The following is an 18,051-nucleotide window of genomic DNA, read 5'->3' as shown; positions in this document are numbered from 1 at the left end:
CGCACTGTGCCACAGTATCTGGTTCATAGGTAAGCTTATTAGCGTAAGAATGATCGTGAGAAACAAATTCTGCTCTCAAATCTTCGAAACTGGTGCTCAATGGAAAAACACCGAGCTCTTCCACTCCATCCGTCTCTTTGTTGATGGCCTTCCTTGCTTTAGCTTGTTTGTTTACAGCCAAAGGACTTTCCTTGCACATCCGTTTGTACCGCGGCGGAGTGAGTTTGGTGGGTTCTCTAGCGCATTGCCTCTCGTTTGTAGAATTATTTTTCCGATACTTGTCGATGAGAAATGCTTTGTCTTGTTCGAGAATTAATGTTCTCTTTACGACTGAGTCCACCTTTCGTTTACAGCATTTGCAAATCCGTCGGGATGACAGGGAAAAATCGGGCGATTCTCCGAGAAGGAATGTCAAATTTTCTTTAAGTCCTGCAGTTGTGGTTGTGTTAAAAAAGCTTCCCTGACCAGATAACTTGAAGTTAATACCACAGATCAGACAACAATTATCTCTAGACGATTTTTGTACTTTTTTAACCGGCGTTTTTGGCGATCTAGTCGATGATATTTTTCTCTGTTTACTACACGGAGAGTTAATCGGGGTGTGAGACATGACGCGCCATATGCATCTGCGGGGTTTTCGCGCCAGTTTCAGTGAAAGGTCATATTTCGTGACGTCTTACCAACATCACGTGATAGCTCGGTCGCTAAGCCGCGGAGCATGCTCAATATAGTCCATTTAGACCCATGGCAGAGGTCTCTTTTCTCCCGTCAGCGAACACCAGGAAAAGAGCCTCTGCTAGCAGGGAAGAAGAACTATTTCAGGTGTGTATGCTTGTTGCTTTGTGTAGTAATGTTGTAACAAATAAATTATCGGTTATCAAGTTCAGTGGCATTTCCTTGCCCTGTGTAATACATTTGCAAGACAAACAATTGAAGATGTGCTTTGAGCCCTAAAGTTAGCAGACAGTTCAGGTACATGTAGTAGCAGGTTAACGTTCCCTTGTGCAAATGGAAGGGGTGGGGTCCTATTTGAAATTCCCTTCATGTTAGGCGTCTGGATGTCTTCTGGAACTACGCAATAGCGAGCTTTAGATTCTGAGACAAGAACGACTACAAGTACGAGATTTTCACATAGAACAACCGTGAGCGCGCGCAAACCAGCGTCATTTTGGCAGGAAAAACGTGATGCCGTCATCATTTTAGCACGAGGTTTTGCAAAAATGTTGTCGTGTGAAAACACGTCAACAACACCGTAGCAGTTTTGGCATTTTTCGATTAGAAAAAAGGCTCAATTACCAGCAATAAGAATGACTGTGCAACCTATACTGCTAACAAAGAGTTAAGATTAATCGTACGAGTTATAAATTTTTCCATGTTGTTTCGCAAAAAACGGGTAGTCAAAACTCTTACTTGTTCTTGTCCTAGAATCTAAAGGTCTCTAATGATATCTAATCGTATACAGTTGTAACCCCAGCCAACAGGGCTCAATGAGCAGTTAAAACAACACTTGACCTCATTTTTGATAAGGGCTGCATATTGCAGGCGACAAAAACGTCTAATTGATCTGCAGCAGACCACTACTCCAAAGAAAAATTATTCAACAAAAGTGGAAATACAGTGAAAACGGAGTGACTATAGAGAAGTTTTTGTTCCATGTCATGGGCAAAAACATTGTTTGTACATTTGCATGTGAAGCATCGGTAAATTCCTATCTTAAGAGCAGGCTCTCACGAAATAAATTACTTGTTTTTGGGTCTTTCATTTAGTAAATGTAGAATCTCAAATTTGAAAGACACGTTCAAGGCAGCTGTTTGCGTTGGCAAACAACCAAGTAGTGATGTGTGGATCTTTGGTCCAGATATCCAAATAACAGCAGGGGGGGTTCTCACCAACCCTGAAGCCTCTTCCATCTTGTGGGTGCAAGAGGTGTTTGATATGGAAGATGGTGGAAAGATGAAGAAGATGGATCATTGCCAGCTGTGCGCTTACCTTTGTATGGTTACTCTCTAAGGGATGTAATCAAGGCACTAGTAGACACAGTGCATGACAATACAATGGCAGCAATATTCACTATAGGTAATTAGCAGATTTAAATATTTATTTATGCCAAGGAGCCTTAAAAGTATGAGGCTGAAATTTACATCAATATTCTTTGCTTTTGTTTTGGCTCTTTATGTTTTCTCAGTGGGCCAGCTAACTCTTAAAACGGAGAAACCTGAAGTGTTTTTAAATCAATAATATAAATTTAACAATGTAAGACTTGTTAAGATCTAGAAACCTTGGTCATGTTTACAAAATGATAAACTCAAACACTTTTGGCAAATAATTGATGCTTTCGGGTGTATGCCTGACCCGATTATATGGGATGCCATTTATGTCAAATCTGCCATCAAGAGAGTATTTTTCTTCTTTTCAGCTGGAATGATAATTGGCCTTCATTATGAAGGTATCATGGAAATTCTAGGCTGTTGTCCTATTCCAGTGGTCTGTGGTGTGAACCGACTTGGGAAGACAAAGTCAGCTAAAGCAGCCCCCAGTCTCATCGGGAACATGGGTTCGTTGTATTCCTCAGTAAAGGAAAGATTTATTCCACGGTTGTGTAGCAGGGCAACACTACCACCTGTCCTGGATGATATTAAAAAACGTAAGTTGGTAGAGGATATTGCTGTGGCCTTCTACAACAGGGTAAAGGATGGGACATGCTTCCTTGAGAGCACACCCCATACTTGTCCCATTGTGACTGTTAACTGGGAGACCCTTGATGCTTTGGACCATGATCCAAGGTAGTATTTTTCGATTTATTGAATGTATTTCAAAGTTAAGAATTCAGTTCAGACAGTTTATTGAATGTATTTCAAAGTGAAGAATTCAGTTCAGACAGTTTCAAAATGATTTGAAACAGGCAACTAAAACACAGAATCCGGAATCACAGGTCATTGTTTTACCAATAAAGAGAGTAAAAACTATCCTAAACATTCATAAAAGCTAACCTTAGGCCTAATTAGGCCTAAACAAACGTTTTTAGGCATAAGGTCAGCTTTTATGAATGTTTAGGATAGTTTTCACCCTCTGCATTGGTAAAACAATGACCTGTGATTCCGGTTCCGGATTTTAGGGTTGCCCTTTGAAACTACTTTGACGAAACATGTTTAAGAGGATGCTTCTCACAAGAATTGTAATCCTAAACCTAATTTGTACTCAGAAACGTGATACTGATGATAACTTGATAACCCTGATGATGATGAATCTGTGTATTGTGCAAATTGATAATCTTTGCACCAGACTGTCCTATTAATTAATGTAAATTTTACAAAATATAGGGTCTTTGGCCGCCTAGTACTGATTCCGTTTTTGGAAGGAAGGAGAAGCCCGAATGGCCTTGATGCCCGACAGAGGGCTGAAATCAGAGCTGAAGAAGTCTTCAGTCGGGCATCAAGTGCCATTGGGATGCTTGTCGGTCTCAGTCAGACCTTGGATCACATCCTCAAACTGAGGGCAGCAGAAATCAGCAAACCGATGGCACAGACCTGTCCTGAAATGGATGACAGATGCCGAAAGAATTATACTGTTCTCATCAGCCTGGCTGAAAAGGTATGGAATACACTGTAAATTCTATGTGACCAATAGTTATTGATTTACAAAATTAATGCAAATTCCTTGTGTTATTTAACATGGCAGTACTGGTAAACTATCAGACCAAAATAGCAACCATAAGAGAATTAAGCAATATTTTAATGTAAGCCACGGGTCTGTGAAGGGACTGTTCGATTTCATAAATTACATTCCTCGCTAAGTTTAAAAACAGTTCAGTGAGGGTGTGTCAGAAAGTGGGCTGTATATTGTTTGATTAGCAGTCATGCACTTCCAATTTAGCGCATAACATGATCACTGCACATAGTACTGCATAGACTATGAGTGCAAGGGTTATTCCTTATCAAACTAACTCTAATTATTGCATATAAAACTATCACTTGACCTGTTCTAATTTGGCTAGTAATGAGAAATATCTTTTCGCCATTTACTGCATCACTCAATGTTGTCATTGGTAGCCACCTAATGAGATAAGAATAGTCAGCTATTGAGGGTCAAATGATGACTGAAACACTGATGTAAGGTTTGTAACTTGCCTATACCTGGCTACTTTGCTTTTCTGGGGGGGGGGGGGGGCTTCTCCAAACATAATGCCAGCCCTGATCACTGCTCTGAGACTGCACTCGGTCAGGAATCAGGAATGTTTTAGCTCATATTTCAATGGAAAATAACAAAATTCAGTGTAATACATCTCTGGAGACCAATTGGTAGATACAATAATCTTTATTGACATTTTTTGTATAGACTCTGTATCCTCCCTACTTTGTCAGCCTTAATAATTATTTGTTATTAAAATGGTTCCAAACAACTTGTACTTCCAGGTCATTGAAAGGTCAGAAATTGAAAATCTTGATCCACAATTGGCATTAACCTTTTTCAAGAAAAAGGTATACCCAAATGCTGTGAGGGTATATCAGGTCGAACAAGAAACAGAGAGTGAAGCAAAATTGCCAGCATCTGGAGAGCCGCTTCTTGTAGACCTCCTGGTTAGATGTATTGAAGTGTACAAAATACCAGTGAAACAGGTATTGTAATAGATTTGGGTCATAAAAGGCTTTGAGGCTTTCATCTACACATGGTCAGTTTTCTGATTGGCTCAGATTTCCCCACATGACTCTGTAGGCAGCTTTAATACTAGCATTTAGCAAACATCATTCCTACAATCAATGCATTTTGTTTTAAGCTACAAACTGTCAAAAATGGTTGGCTTGGGTAGGTTTGAAACACTTTGTCCACATCTGAAAAATTGTGAATGAGTAATTGTGTTCGACAGAACGCTTCCTAATCTTCTGGGTTGCCTCTTATCGTGTAGGTGCCCTGTGCAAGCAAGCGAAAGCTGACCCGTGTTTTTTCGTTCCATGGTTCAACATTTCAGCGCCATTTTGAATGACGTCACAATTTCGTTGCGCAAAACATTCCGCCTCGTGCTTTGTTGTTTGTAGGACGTGTTGGAAGGTTCAAGCTTTATCATTCTGCCTCGTGCTTCGCTGTTTGTTGGACGTGTTGGAAGGTTCAAGCTTTATTTAAACCCTTCGTCGGTTGCATTAATAAGTTACAAGTAAAAGTAATGACATTCCGCGATGACGTTCCATTTCGTTTTCCTTTCACCGCTCACCGCCTGTGAATGAGCGCGTCGCCAATCTATTTTAGGATCATACCTGATTTTTTGTTTGCCTTTTTCAACCGCCCACTTGATCTGTGAATAAGACCGAATTTTCTTGCTCCAACGGCTTATTACCTTTGTGGTCTAAAGGATTAATTAATACGCCTCGATTCGCTGGATTTTTCTGTTTAACCAGAGAAAGACCACGTGTTTTGAGTTTTCATGGTAGATGTACTTTAGCGATTTTCGAAAACACCCAGGGACCTAACAAGCCTATAATATGATGAATATTGCTAACACAAATTATTTTTAAAGTACAAGCTAAAATATTTCTTATTTTTACACCTTGAATTTTGATTGTGTGGTTCCAGAAAATATCCATACCCCCACCACGGAAGACAATTGGAAATTCCGAGGGAGAGGGGGGGTTAAAGGGCAGTAATTTCCAAGGGGTAGGGGGGTTTCGTGGGAAACTACTTTTCCAAAGGGTCACGAACCACATACAAAACATTGAAAGCAACATACGATCGATCTGAAGCACAAAACACACTATCGGACGATGTTTTGAAACAAAAGTCAGTTTTGAGATAAAGTTAATACTATTAGCTTCAATGTTTCCGTTTTCCACGTTTGTCTCTTTTACGTCCAACCAACACTTCCGTTCACTTGAGTATCACTTTTCACTACCTTCACATGCAGTAAACACATTTTTGATAGGATTTATGTTTTACTGGGGGTAGTAAGTCATTGAAAATGCGATAAGACGCAAGTTCCCACCATCTCAATGCTTGTGTGCAACGACATTTTCTTTTTTGTGGGTGGCATTTAGACCACGGACAGGAACCGGGAGTCAAGTTTTCTCTTCTTTGAGTAAACGCAATATTTATTGCGGCCTCGGGAAACGATTGTTGAGGTTCAGTTCGTTATGTCAAACTGGAAATTCTGAAACAGGAGTTTGACTACTCATTGGAGGAAGTAAATCGCGCCAAAAACAATAACAGTCGATAATATTCTTCATAAAACAATAGCCTTTGTGACGACGTTCACGAAACCTACCGCGTCAACTTTTGTGGTCCCTAAATATTAAAGAATCAACCTGAAGAAACTGACAAAATGTGTAGACAAAGGAACCTTGTAAGTTTCTGATTTATTTACTATGGTTTGCGAAGTTGTTTAAGCGAGTGAAATGTTCTCATTGAAGTTCGCACAAAAACGTGAAACAGTCGACGTGCAACCCAAATGTTTAAGCTTTGCAAAGTTGATAGCGCACAAGCTGAAAGTTTAGCTGGATAATGAGCTTAACAAAGCGTTATATTTTTCTAAAAGTTAACCTTAATGTTTACACTGTTGTAATAAAATTCTACCGCAATTACGTAACTAATTCACTCTCCTTTTTATACGTAAAAAAATTCTGGAAATTCCTGAAGGGAGGGGGGGTCATCAAAGACCCCCCTGGAACGGAAAATCCTGGGGGGAGGGGGGGTGCAAATCAAAAAGTCTTCCGTGGTGGGGGTATGGATATTTTCTGGAACCACACATTACAGCGATGTGAAATGGCGAGGGAAAAGTTTGCTTTTCTAAGGCCCGCGCCGGCGAGAGGGCATTGTGCAATGTCACGGCATACACGAAAAAAAAAAAACATCTTCGGTTATACCGTGCTTAATTCGCTGATTCAAACGGTAAAGTGCTCTCTGTTAAAAAGACAAGATCTTCATTCAAAGTTTGTAAGATGCGCTGATAATATTTATTTGATTTTCCTGGAAGGAATAGTTTTTATTTTTATAAAGCACGCGCCGGCGAGTCTGTGTCCATAGCGTCACGCAAATTGTTTACAATTAAACACGATTAAACACGTGCGTCTTATTACAGTAGTTCAGCTTTATTATGAGACAAATTAACTCCCGAGTTAGGATTTCGAGTTGGATTTTCGAGTTCCGATTTCGAGTTGGTTTTTGCGAGATGCTCCAGCTGCAACGAATCGCCTTGGCTTTGGTATGTTAACTGTACGCGTGGGAACAGCCATATTTCATTGGCTATATTTTGATTACATTTGTTGACTTTAATATATAGTTCCAGTGGCCACAAATTGTTCAGTCTGTACTCAGCGAAGGTCGAAATTGAATCGATGGAAGAGTACTCTGAAGCCAAGACCTATAAGAGTAAGCCAGAACTAAGGAAGAGCAATGTAAATGCTGACTTATTTTTATTCATCAGCGGAAATAATAATTATTGCCAGTCGCACGGAGTTTTTCCGGGAGTTTGTTAACATAAAGCACGGATAAACAGGCCGGAAAAGCGAGAGCAAAGGTTACAGATGTTAGCTGATATTTGTGCTTCCAGCTCAGAATACCCGGAGTACTACATGTAACACAAGTATTCTTTTTAGAAATCAGCCTTCATGCTGAAACATTACCAGTAAAAGTGAAAATGTGACGTTTAATAACATGAATTTGCTAGTTTACCGAAACTGGAGCCGTCACGCAACGTTTCATGAAAGGTCATATCGAACCGCATTAAATAAAGCAAGGAAATCAAAATCCACAGAACAATAGTGGACTTTGTCAGTATGTTATATGTCTGTAAAACTTCCACCGTTCACAGTAATGATTTCAGCAACAGACAACTATTACCACAGGCGGAGAACGCACTCCTAATCTTTGATTACTACTAGTAAAATAAGTATTGTGGTTTTTCATTGTTGTGCAGAGTTAATAAACTGATTCCACTTTTTTGGGAATTGAATAATTATTATTTAATCCAAAAAGTGAAGTCAAAAATTAAAGTACTTACTGTTGTCATTTTAATGATGAAATGGTATATGAAATGAATCATACATTGAACGCATGAAACCTGTATTTATTTACTACTTACTATAAACCTTTGTTCTTGCAGTTGCTGACATGCGTAAATCCTTCTGTTAATTTTAAATTGAAAACAAGTGGGGGTACACAAGGGAGTAGCAGTGGCATTGAAGTGGCTTTTGCCTCTAATCAAAGAATTTGGTGGAACACACCCACCTGAGGATAGGATAAGAAGAGAAATCACCACCCTGTCCATTGGAGATGGAAAGGGAGCAACTCAGCACTTCAACAAGTTTCCTGACGGAAATTGTATTTCAAGAGGAGCTGGTGGTGTTCAAGTAACTGGAAGGAAGTGTATCTTCATTAAACATTCAGCATTTGCAAAGGAAAGCTGGAGAACATTCAGTGAAGGTACATTTCCAGTCCTGAATTTTCTTTTTAATTTTTCGTTTCATAATGGCCAATTTGCATTCAAACAAAACAATAATAAAATCACAGCCATTTTGGAATAAGGTGTATTATTGCAAACATCCCAGGTAAATCCTGCATGTGTGATATCAATAATTCTTTTTGTTTTCTTTGACTGCAACATTCTGGCAGGTTGCTATTATTTTCCCCAAACATTTTTCATTTGAATAACTTTAGGCAACTGCGAAAAGCATGTAATTTGATTGCTACACTTTACCATGAACCAAATATTTAACCTTATTACAATTATATTATAAGATGATTAATTGAACAAGGTTAGAGACATGTTGTACATTGATAAAAGTTGATATCTCTGTTTAAGCATTTGGCATTAAAGAGGAAACACCTAGTGCGGCAACTGATGCCATGACAACACCCCCTGCAGCAGCTACACAAGTAGCAAGTTCCTCAGCTATTCCAAGCACAACACACAAACAACCCCTCTTAAACCTGCATCAGTCTCAACACCATCAGCTACACCAGCCACACAGTATCATTCTTGCAGAACACCAGCTGCATCCGACTTAATAGCACCAGCCACCCAGGGTCATTCTTGCCCAACACTAGATGCTTCCACCTCCACTTTTGCGTCAAGTTATTGTAGACCTGGCTATCCAGCACAGCACACTTGCTGTATCCATCTCAACACCACCAGCTACACAGAGTCATTCTTGCCTGATATCAGCTTTCCCATCCACTTTATGTGCAGTTACTGTGGTCCCAGCTACACAAACTGCAGATAGCCAGGCTACTTCAGTACTTCAGTACCAGTACCAGCCACTCCACCCCAAACTACCGTGGCACCAGAAACAATGGAACAGGTGACAAGACCTACTTCACCACATGCTACTCCAATAACAGACATTCCTCGTGCAGCTGCACCCCAACTAGCTTCAGTGGCAACACTTTTAAACGATAGTGGTATTTGCTTAGACGGTGAGTTACACAAGAGTAAATACTAAGCCTGATCAAATACTCTAATTCTCAATTATTTGTAGGAATAAATATAAATTAATTAAATGTAAACCAAATGAATTTTCTCCTGGCAGACAGATAATGACAGGAAAATTGACGAAGACTTAGGTTTGTCATAAGTACTTTCCATGTAAATGTAAGAAAAAATTACTGTTCTGCCAACTTTATTGATGGTGGAGAGTTTTTGACTGCTTATCCCATTGACACCTCAAATGCCCTAGCTAGCAGGGTTCTCCTGAAAATTATATAGTTTTTGACTGCTTAATGGTCGAGAAGCGTCAGCAAACTGTTATACTGTATTGATTTGAATTAGTTTTTTTTTTTCAGTGGAATCAGATCACATCAAGGGGAGTGATCTCATAGCAACCATTAATGGTGGAAAATCAAAGAGGCACTCAGAAGGCAACTTGCCCTCAAGGAAAAGAAGAAAGTCTTCAGGTATGCATGTACATCAAATAAACGCTGAACCGAAGGCTTAATGTTAACTACACTGTAACCTTCACTTTTGTACTTAAGAGTGGTTGTCAGAGAAAACCGGGCAAAATGTTAAAAATGTCAACGGAAGGGGGTCAACAGAATTAGTTCATACTAACATCGTAGAAAGGTTAGGTGGAGTAATGAACAACTATACCAAACTTAAGTCCTTTACTCCTCTTGTATTAGAGATACGAGCATCACTTTATTTGACCGACTCAGGCGCCGTTTTTACAAGCAAATTTTGTCAATTTTCTGAAACTCACAGAATCCTTAAAATTGGACGACCGATGCTTATATTTTTTACACGATACAATACAACACAGGGTTACTTTCTAAAACCATGATCTTTGTTAGACAGTCCCGGGCAGGACTAAAACTTTTAAACTTTTCCTGACCTAAACTCAGAGTCTGTAGAAGAGCCAAAAATCGGTCTTTTTTAAATTAAGCTAGAGCGCACAACTAAAAGGCTAATGAAAGTCTGACAGCTAGAATGCAGTCTACTATCATCCATGTAACCAAAACACTAATAATCATTTTGGGCCATTGAAACAGGAAGAAACTAGAATACTTACATTTCTTACGGTTACTCGACTTGGCCTTAAAAACATCGCTGTTCGGTTCGTGTTTGCTGTTAGCCGTTCTGACGATTTTTCTGCGCTTGTGTGCTATTAAGTACGATAAGCAGTTAGAAAAATGTAGATAAAACATGATGAAATACCGCGATTGGTATGTATAAAAACGAGCAAAAGGTACTTAAGCCATAAGGTAAACAAAGGAATTATCACAAGACCGCGCCATCTTAAAAATTTAGGGCGAAGGGAGGACCGGCACTAGCCAACTGTTACTTGGAGGAGCATAGCCGCGGGAGGAGTGGGGGTATGGGTTGGCATTAGAAAGGAGTGGCACCTTCGAGAAAAAAAAACCCTTCGTAAAAGTCGTTGGTAAAGCAAAGGAAACTCCTGGCCTTACTAATAGTAACATCCTTGGAAAAAAAGTCTCAACATCATGATACCTCGTTTTAGCGAACATATTTTCTTTGACTCTTCTTTATATCGAGGCTCCACTGTAACGGGGTCAAAAAGGAATATTTCTTACTAAATTAGCAACCTAGCCCGATTGAATGTTTGATTTCCTTTTCGGGTTTATCATTATCGTTATCATTATTATCCTCATTTTTCTTATTTTCTTCACCCTTGTCCTTATTTCGGAGCAAGGGAGGAAGAGCTAGGCATGGACGAGGCGAGGGCGAGAGGGGGGGGGGGACTCTTTCACTGATACCGTAATTTTCAATTTGTTAATTCCGTCTTGCCTTGTAACAGCTGAAAACAAATTTCTTCCCACGTGTGCAGAATATCAAGGATCATGCCTGTAATGGGGTCTAAGTGGGACCTCAAAACTTCAAAATTTTTACTGTTGGCTGAAAAATGACGCTGTTTTAATAGCAGAGATCCGAGTTCGATCTGCTAAATAGCTAAGAAATTGCCGAAAATAATTGGCTGATAACTGCGCACTTTCCTCAGGACGTCACTAATTAAATTTGGACACCTTGTGAGCTTGTCTTTGACTTGTTTAAGACATAAGGAAAAAGTTGACTACAAATGAGTTGTTCCTTTCCGTCAAGCGACAGAACATGCGGTCCAACCCCATACGCACCAGAAGACGCAAGTATCATACCTCTTAGAGCTTGCAAGAAGTATTTGTCTGGTTACCTCACTAGTCTAGGTGTGAGTGGCTGCCGCGGAATTGGCACAAGCAATATTCTAGCCGAATACGAACTTATTCTTAATCGTGCCAGCTTTTATAACCTGTCGAGGGAGGATACGGAAAAAATGACGATCTGTCCAAAGCACAGATACGAGCTTTCTACACATTTCCAGCAGCTTCCACCTAGATGCTCGTATCCAATTCACAGAGGCGAAAAGAAATCCCTGAAAAACCCTCGTCGGGTAAACAAGAAGGTCTCGGAAGAAATGTTCAGCCTATATCATGTGAAAGTTCCAATTGGTTCCGGTATGTATAATCCAAAGTGTTTGAAATTTCAAGAAAAATATCTTTACACCTGCGTCTAATTTTACTTTGTTTTAATGTTAGTGTTTTCCTTTCATTTGAGATTAACAAGCTATGCACCCTAAGATACCGTGACAAATTATACCACTAATAGGTGAAGCGAGATATATGTGGTAACCAAAAAAAAAATTGTTTCAGTTATCTGTAGCAATTGTCGAAAACAGCATGGGAGGATGTTCCAAGAACTTACAACTTGCGACAGCAAAGACGAGCTGGAGGTTTGATATGATGTTTTAAAATTTTTACAACACTCAAGATATTTTTTCGTGACAAAGCCTATCCTTTGTAATTAGAGTAATTAGATTTTGATAATTCAATATTCAAATGTTTACACAGGTGTACTGAGCTGGATGAAATCCAATCTTTTCCAGAAGCTCTCCCAGTGAAGCTATCCTCTCTCTTTCGTTGGTGATGCGTAATTGCACAATATGCAAAGTAATTTTGAATAATCTCCCGTATATGAATCTGTTGTCTTTTGAAAGCAATGCAATTTAATTCTCATAGTCTTTCGAGGAATTTTATTTCCGAAGCTTGCCTCACTAGGGCGGTTGAGTACGTTTACAACGATCTCGTAACGATAATCAAAGCATTGTAAAATAAGATAGGAATGTTTTATTAAATTGTAAACAGAAGCATGTTAGTTGACTTTCTTCATAAATATCTCCCTTTGCCAGAAAGGGTATTGTTAAAAATTCAAGGAATAATTATACCCAAGGGGAGGAAGGGGGGGACTCTCATATGAAAGGGGCGGGATACTCGTCGTCTCACTTAGGGGTGTAAATTTCAGATTTTGGTCACGCTTAGGGTATTCTGGGCAAAACACCATTATATTTAGCCATAGACGTCTCTTTTAGGGTTCACTTGAAGAAATGTTAAAACATTATATAGTTTCAATTCCATTTATTTACACGATTCATGTAATCAAACTTTAAAATGATCGCTTTAAGGGGTCAAAAAAGGGTTGGGCCATGCCCAGATTGGTCTCCTTTAGGGGTTTAACTCAAAATTTCCGACGAGCATCCCCGCCCCTTTCGAATGGGAGTTCCCCGCAGGTAATTCTAGCACATCAGTGTCACGTGACTTAAAAGTGTAGTGGAAACTGGATATGACAAAAGCATTTGTTACTACGTCCTCGGTATAATTCACAACTGTTCACCGTAGTGGAGGTGGCAAGCGGTGGCTATTTACCGACCCGCGAAGCGGCAAGGTAAATATCTAACGTTCCCGCGTTGACAATAACGGGACATGTGACAGAAATATTTAGTTTTCAAATAAAAGGCGAATTGAGTCTATCGATTTTTATTATGTTAATTTTAGACAGGTCAATAAATTATCGCAAAGATGTGTATGACCATTCTTGAGTACTTTTTTTACAAAGACGGGTGAGAGATGAAAAGGATTGTCGTTGGAGAGTCGCTAAAGGTGGCGTTCAAACTTTTGAGAGAGATTTGATGACTAGTATAGATCATTTGTTGAATCCATGCGTCAGTAAGTTACCGTATAATTAACACAATTTTTAGGAACAAGGAGATGATGAAAGTAATGTCACTGGAAAGAAAGTAAGTCCTGTGGAAGAGGCTGAAGAAGCAAATTTAAACGCTGTATTTGCTTTTCTGGAAAGTTCCTCATATCCAACTTCACGAGACGAAGAGGTTAAAATCACCTTGGATAGCACCGTTTGTAGCACTGAAGATGAAGATCAGGAAGATCAGGAAGATCAGTTTTTGGATAGATGAAGAACAAAGTCGTCAGGAAAGTCGCATGGTTTTGAATGAAGCCATTTCACGTATCACAGAGGGAAGAGTCAGTCCAATTGCATAGTCTCTTTGTTCGAACTGGGAAAGTACATCAAGCTCACAAAAATGTTATTATTTGCAAAAAGTACGCCAGGTTTTCTCTGCGGTTCTCTCAACAATTGCTCCAGATCAAGAAGATGAAGTATTTGAAGCTCTGCTGCGTTCTTCAGGCTATGACGTTCAAGAGAAAACCTGCGATGATGTTAAGGAAAATGCTTTTAGCAACGAAATTCCAATTTTGCTTGAAGCTTACAACCAATCTGAAAGTCGTCATACTCGACTACAAATTCTATCCATGTTTTCCAGACATTTTTCGAAACAGGAACTCCGGGAGATGATTCCAGGTTTCTCATGTTCTATAATCAGTACACTATAGAAGGGCGTCCTCTATTATTAACTTCTTACTAACCAAGCGCGAGGGCCGTACTGGGGAATATTGGCCCGAGGTCGTGGTAGAACGGACCGAGCGCAGCGAGATTCGTACAAAAACGACCGAGGGCCAATATTCCCCAGTACGGCTCGAGCTAGCTCGGTTAGAAAGTAGTTTATTATATGGTTTTTTAATTGCCTTTTGCTTTGTTTTTTCAAGGCCGTAATCGGCTTGTGGGCATTACGGGGAATAATGCCCTACAATTCAGTCACAATTAGCCAATCAGAGCGCGCGTTATATGTGACCGTCCACGGGAAAACCAACAAAAAGGTGATGACACGGGCACGCTATTTTAGCACGCTAGACAAAAGAAATTTTCTTTAACACGGGAGTGCCGTGTCGTAATGCACGCCTCATTAAAATTTTCTTTTGTCCGATACTACAAGTTGTAAACAATAGAGCGTGTTATACCAAACAAAAGCGCGTGTCAGCAAAAGTAAAATTGAGCACCGCGTAAAAAGACACGGAGTGAGTGAAATTGCACGACAGCTGTGCCAAAACGAAAATTCCCTTGGAACGAAAATTGACTTCGAATTTTCGTGCGAAAAATCGCTCTGTTCGATAAATGACCTCAAAAAATTGAGCGAAATTTCGCTCTTTATTTGCTGTTCTCGAACATTCCCACGTATTTTCTGGACAAAAATTTCCCAAGTTCGAATTTGCCGCGATGATTGTTTTCTGCCGTAATTTCACAATGTGTAAGCTCTACAACAAACTCTTGTTCGTGAAGCAATCGCAGTTTTTGTTGTGTGAGCCAATTTTTTTTTTTTCGTTGGAAATAGCAGATTAAACTGTCGGATCATTGAATCTATTTTCGATACGACTTTATTTACGCTAACCTTAACGTGTTTATTTACGCGTACATACGCTTGTTCAGTGATGTTGTTGATGGCGGCCGCCGATTCATGTCACAAAAATTCGCTGCTTCAAATTTTGTTATCTCGAATTTTCGTTTGGTTACCTCCAAAATTCGCTACTTCGAATTTCGCTATCTCGAATTTTCGAGAAAGATCGTGAATTTTTTGCTTCAAACCCTACGAAAAATCGTTCGAAAATTCGATGACCTTTCATGGAAAATTCGCGAGAACAAAGGACGAATTTCGACGAATTTCGTTTGCATTACTTTTGCAATTTTACGGTGCCTGTTTTGGCACGCATCTGACACGCAACACGCCACGCTAAACAAAAGGTTTGGAGTGTCTCAGTGTGCACAACAAAAGCCACCGTGACATCTATTGTGCTACTCATTAAATATGCGCATATGGCGTGTTGAATGTCACGCTCAGCGTGCCGTGTCATGCACGCGTGCCCGTGTCATCACCTTTTTGTTGGTTTTCCCGTGGATGGTCACATATTGGCTACAAACACAAGCCACATAGTAAATTGTGATAATGCCTTTCAGTTTCCGTTCTTTATTATTGCTCCTGTTTGGCACAGCATAACTTTGCTTTACATAGACTGTAACGTTTCTATAATGTCAGTGATAGGAGAAGTACAATTGGAAGTTTACAGCTTGAGGGTTCCTTCTTGCTCACGATCACTGTTGTCACTAGTACTCACGAAAGAATTTGCCCTGTATAAGACAAATCTTTTTCAGGGAAAAATGAACTTAAGAAAAATCAAAATTTTGAACTGCTAGGAAACAAAAAGACAAAACTCGACGAAGAAAAAAATGCAAACTTGAGCGTTAGATATAATCTGAAATTCATGAAAGCGAGATACTTAATTCAGTTATGCTTTGGTTGCACTATGATGCATATAATTGTACAGACAGTTTGGTGCAGTGGGCAGTGGTTTTAGTTTTGGACAAAGAAATAAGGGATCACCAGGAACCACAGGCATCATTTATTGTTTCCGTGCATGAAAATAACAGTTTTATGGGAGATCCAGCGGATACACAGACGCGGTGTGATGGGAGAACGAAACAAAAAGATGATAGATTAAAAGCAAATCAAGGACGATAATTTTGATCATATGTGCACCGCGAAATAAATGCTAAGAAAGGTCCTTTATCATATCTGAAAACAACAACAAAAAAACTGTCTGTAAGCGACAGAGGCTTTTTGGGCCTTTAAATTATGGGGACTTTCGACACTACTAGTGCCAGTCCCTCCTGAGCGCTGAACTTCCAAGATGGCGTCGCTTTATTTTTTCTTAACTTCGCCTTCAATTTCACACTTTCGCCGTTTTAGAATACAACTGTGGCGGTATTTTGGGCTGTTTAGGATTTCTCTACCCGCTGATCATGGTTAAAAGCGAAATAAGGAAGAAAATATATGAAGGCTTAAAATGAACATGAAGCGATCGGGCTCCTTTGCAAGAAAGTTTAGCAACTTGACTATAACTGTGAGTACTCTAGTTTCTTCCTGTTTCAATGGCCCAAAATGATTATTAGTGTTTTGGTTACATGGATGATAGTAGACTGCATTCTAGCTGTCAGACTTTCATTAGCCTTTTAGTTGTGCGCTCTAGCTTAATTTAAAAAAGACCGATTTTTGGCACTTCTACAGACTCTGAGTTTAGGTCAGGAAAAGTTTAAACGTTTTAGTCCTGCTCGGGACTGTCTAACAAAGATCATGGTTTTAGAAAGTAACCCTGTGTTGTATTGTATCGTGAAAAAGATATAAGCATCGGTCACCCAATTTTAAGGATTCTGTGAGTTTCAGAAAATTGACAAAATTTGCTTGTAAAAATGGCGCCCGAGTTGGACAAATAAAGTGATGCTCGTATCTCTAATACAAGAGCAGTAATGGACTTATGTTTTGTATATTTGTTCATTACTCCACCTGACCTTTCTACGATGTTAGTATGAACTAATTCTGTTGACCCCCTTCCGTTGACATTTTTAACATTTTGCCCGGTTTTCTCTGACAACCACTTTTAAAAGATAAAGAATCACTACATTCAACTTGGCCTGGGTTGTTCCCAGCCTGCAGTGATTAGTGCTAAAGCAATATGTTGGGAAAATCCAAGGGTACTGTCCTGTTTAGTCTCATGACAATATTACATGTACTTTATTGCCTGTCAGTCAAAAGAGAAAATTGGAATCTTACCAAGCAAGATACAGATTTTGTAAGCTTGCTTTATGCAAAACAATTATTGATGTAAAAGGAAATAAATATGGATACACAGTTTTTAAGAAGAGCAGAAGGAAGTTTCAGGACCGTCGATCTAGAATAAAATATTTTGCCATCGGTAACAAAATTTACGACACAAAAACAACATTAATTTTGAACCATGAATGTAAAAAGTTACCATCAGTGAAAAACATTTTGGGAGATTTTAGTTGTGTTGTTGTAATTGTACTTTTGGCTGCACCGAGTAAATTGCACATCGAATTCAGCGAGCGCAGTGATCAAGTTACCGCGGCATGTTTACTCGCAAAACAGTGAAGCATCTGTGTTACATGATGCTTAGATACCGGGTTTTTGTTTTTCTTAGTTTTCTTTTTCTTTCAATTGTTATAAATTTTGACAAGAAATGTGCGAATTCAAAACAAAGATCACAATCGCTTAACTCTCAGAGGTTGACCATTGTTTCTGGAAAATCAAAAATTTACTCTCCAAGACAAGGTTATTTATCACCAGGTAATTCCATCGTTTTGGTAATATCAGCTACTTTATTATTCATCAGAATCACAATCTTTTGCCGATTTTGGGGGTCATTTTGTTGAAACTCAAGCACGCTTCTAACAGACCTGTTTATTTTCGTGACTTATGCGTTACCACAAAAATTCTCCCTGTATCACATTTCAACACATGTATGCAAATTTGCTAAGCTCGAAAATTACGCAACATGATAAATTTACAAAAGCTGGAAATTTCACAGAAATATTTTCCAGCA

At 39.3% G+C, this 18,051-nt stretch overlaps 1 protein-coding gene across 1 annotated transcript; it reads left to right on the top strand.

The window, feature by feature from the left end:
- Positions 1 to 3,085: 3,085 nt before the first annotated feature.
- LOC137979690 (uncharacterized) lies at positions 3,086 to 6,569 on the top strand. Its single transcript, XM_068827007.1, has 2 exons — positions 3,086 to 3,591; positions 4,413 to 6,569. The coding sequence occupies exons 1-2, from the start codon at positions 3,448 to 3,450 to the stop codon at positions 4,623 to 4,625; spliced, it is 357 nt and encodes a 118-aa protein (XP_068683108.1). The 5' UTR covers positions 3,086 to 3,447; the 3' UTR covers positions 4,626 to 6,569.
- Positions 6,570 to 18,051: the final 11,482 nt, after the last annotated feature.

The sequence above is a fragment of the Montipora foliosa genome, chromosome 12 (assembly GCF_036669935.1).
Source record: "Montipora foliosa isolate CH-2021 chromosome 12, ASM3666993v2, whole genome shotgun sequence".
Taxonomy (NCBI): domain Eukaryota; kingdom Metazoa; phylum Cnidaria; class Anthozoa; order Scleractinia; family Acroporidae; genus Montipora; species Montipora foliosa.
This window is presented reverse-complemented; position numbering and strand designations above follow the sequence as displayed.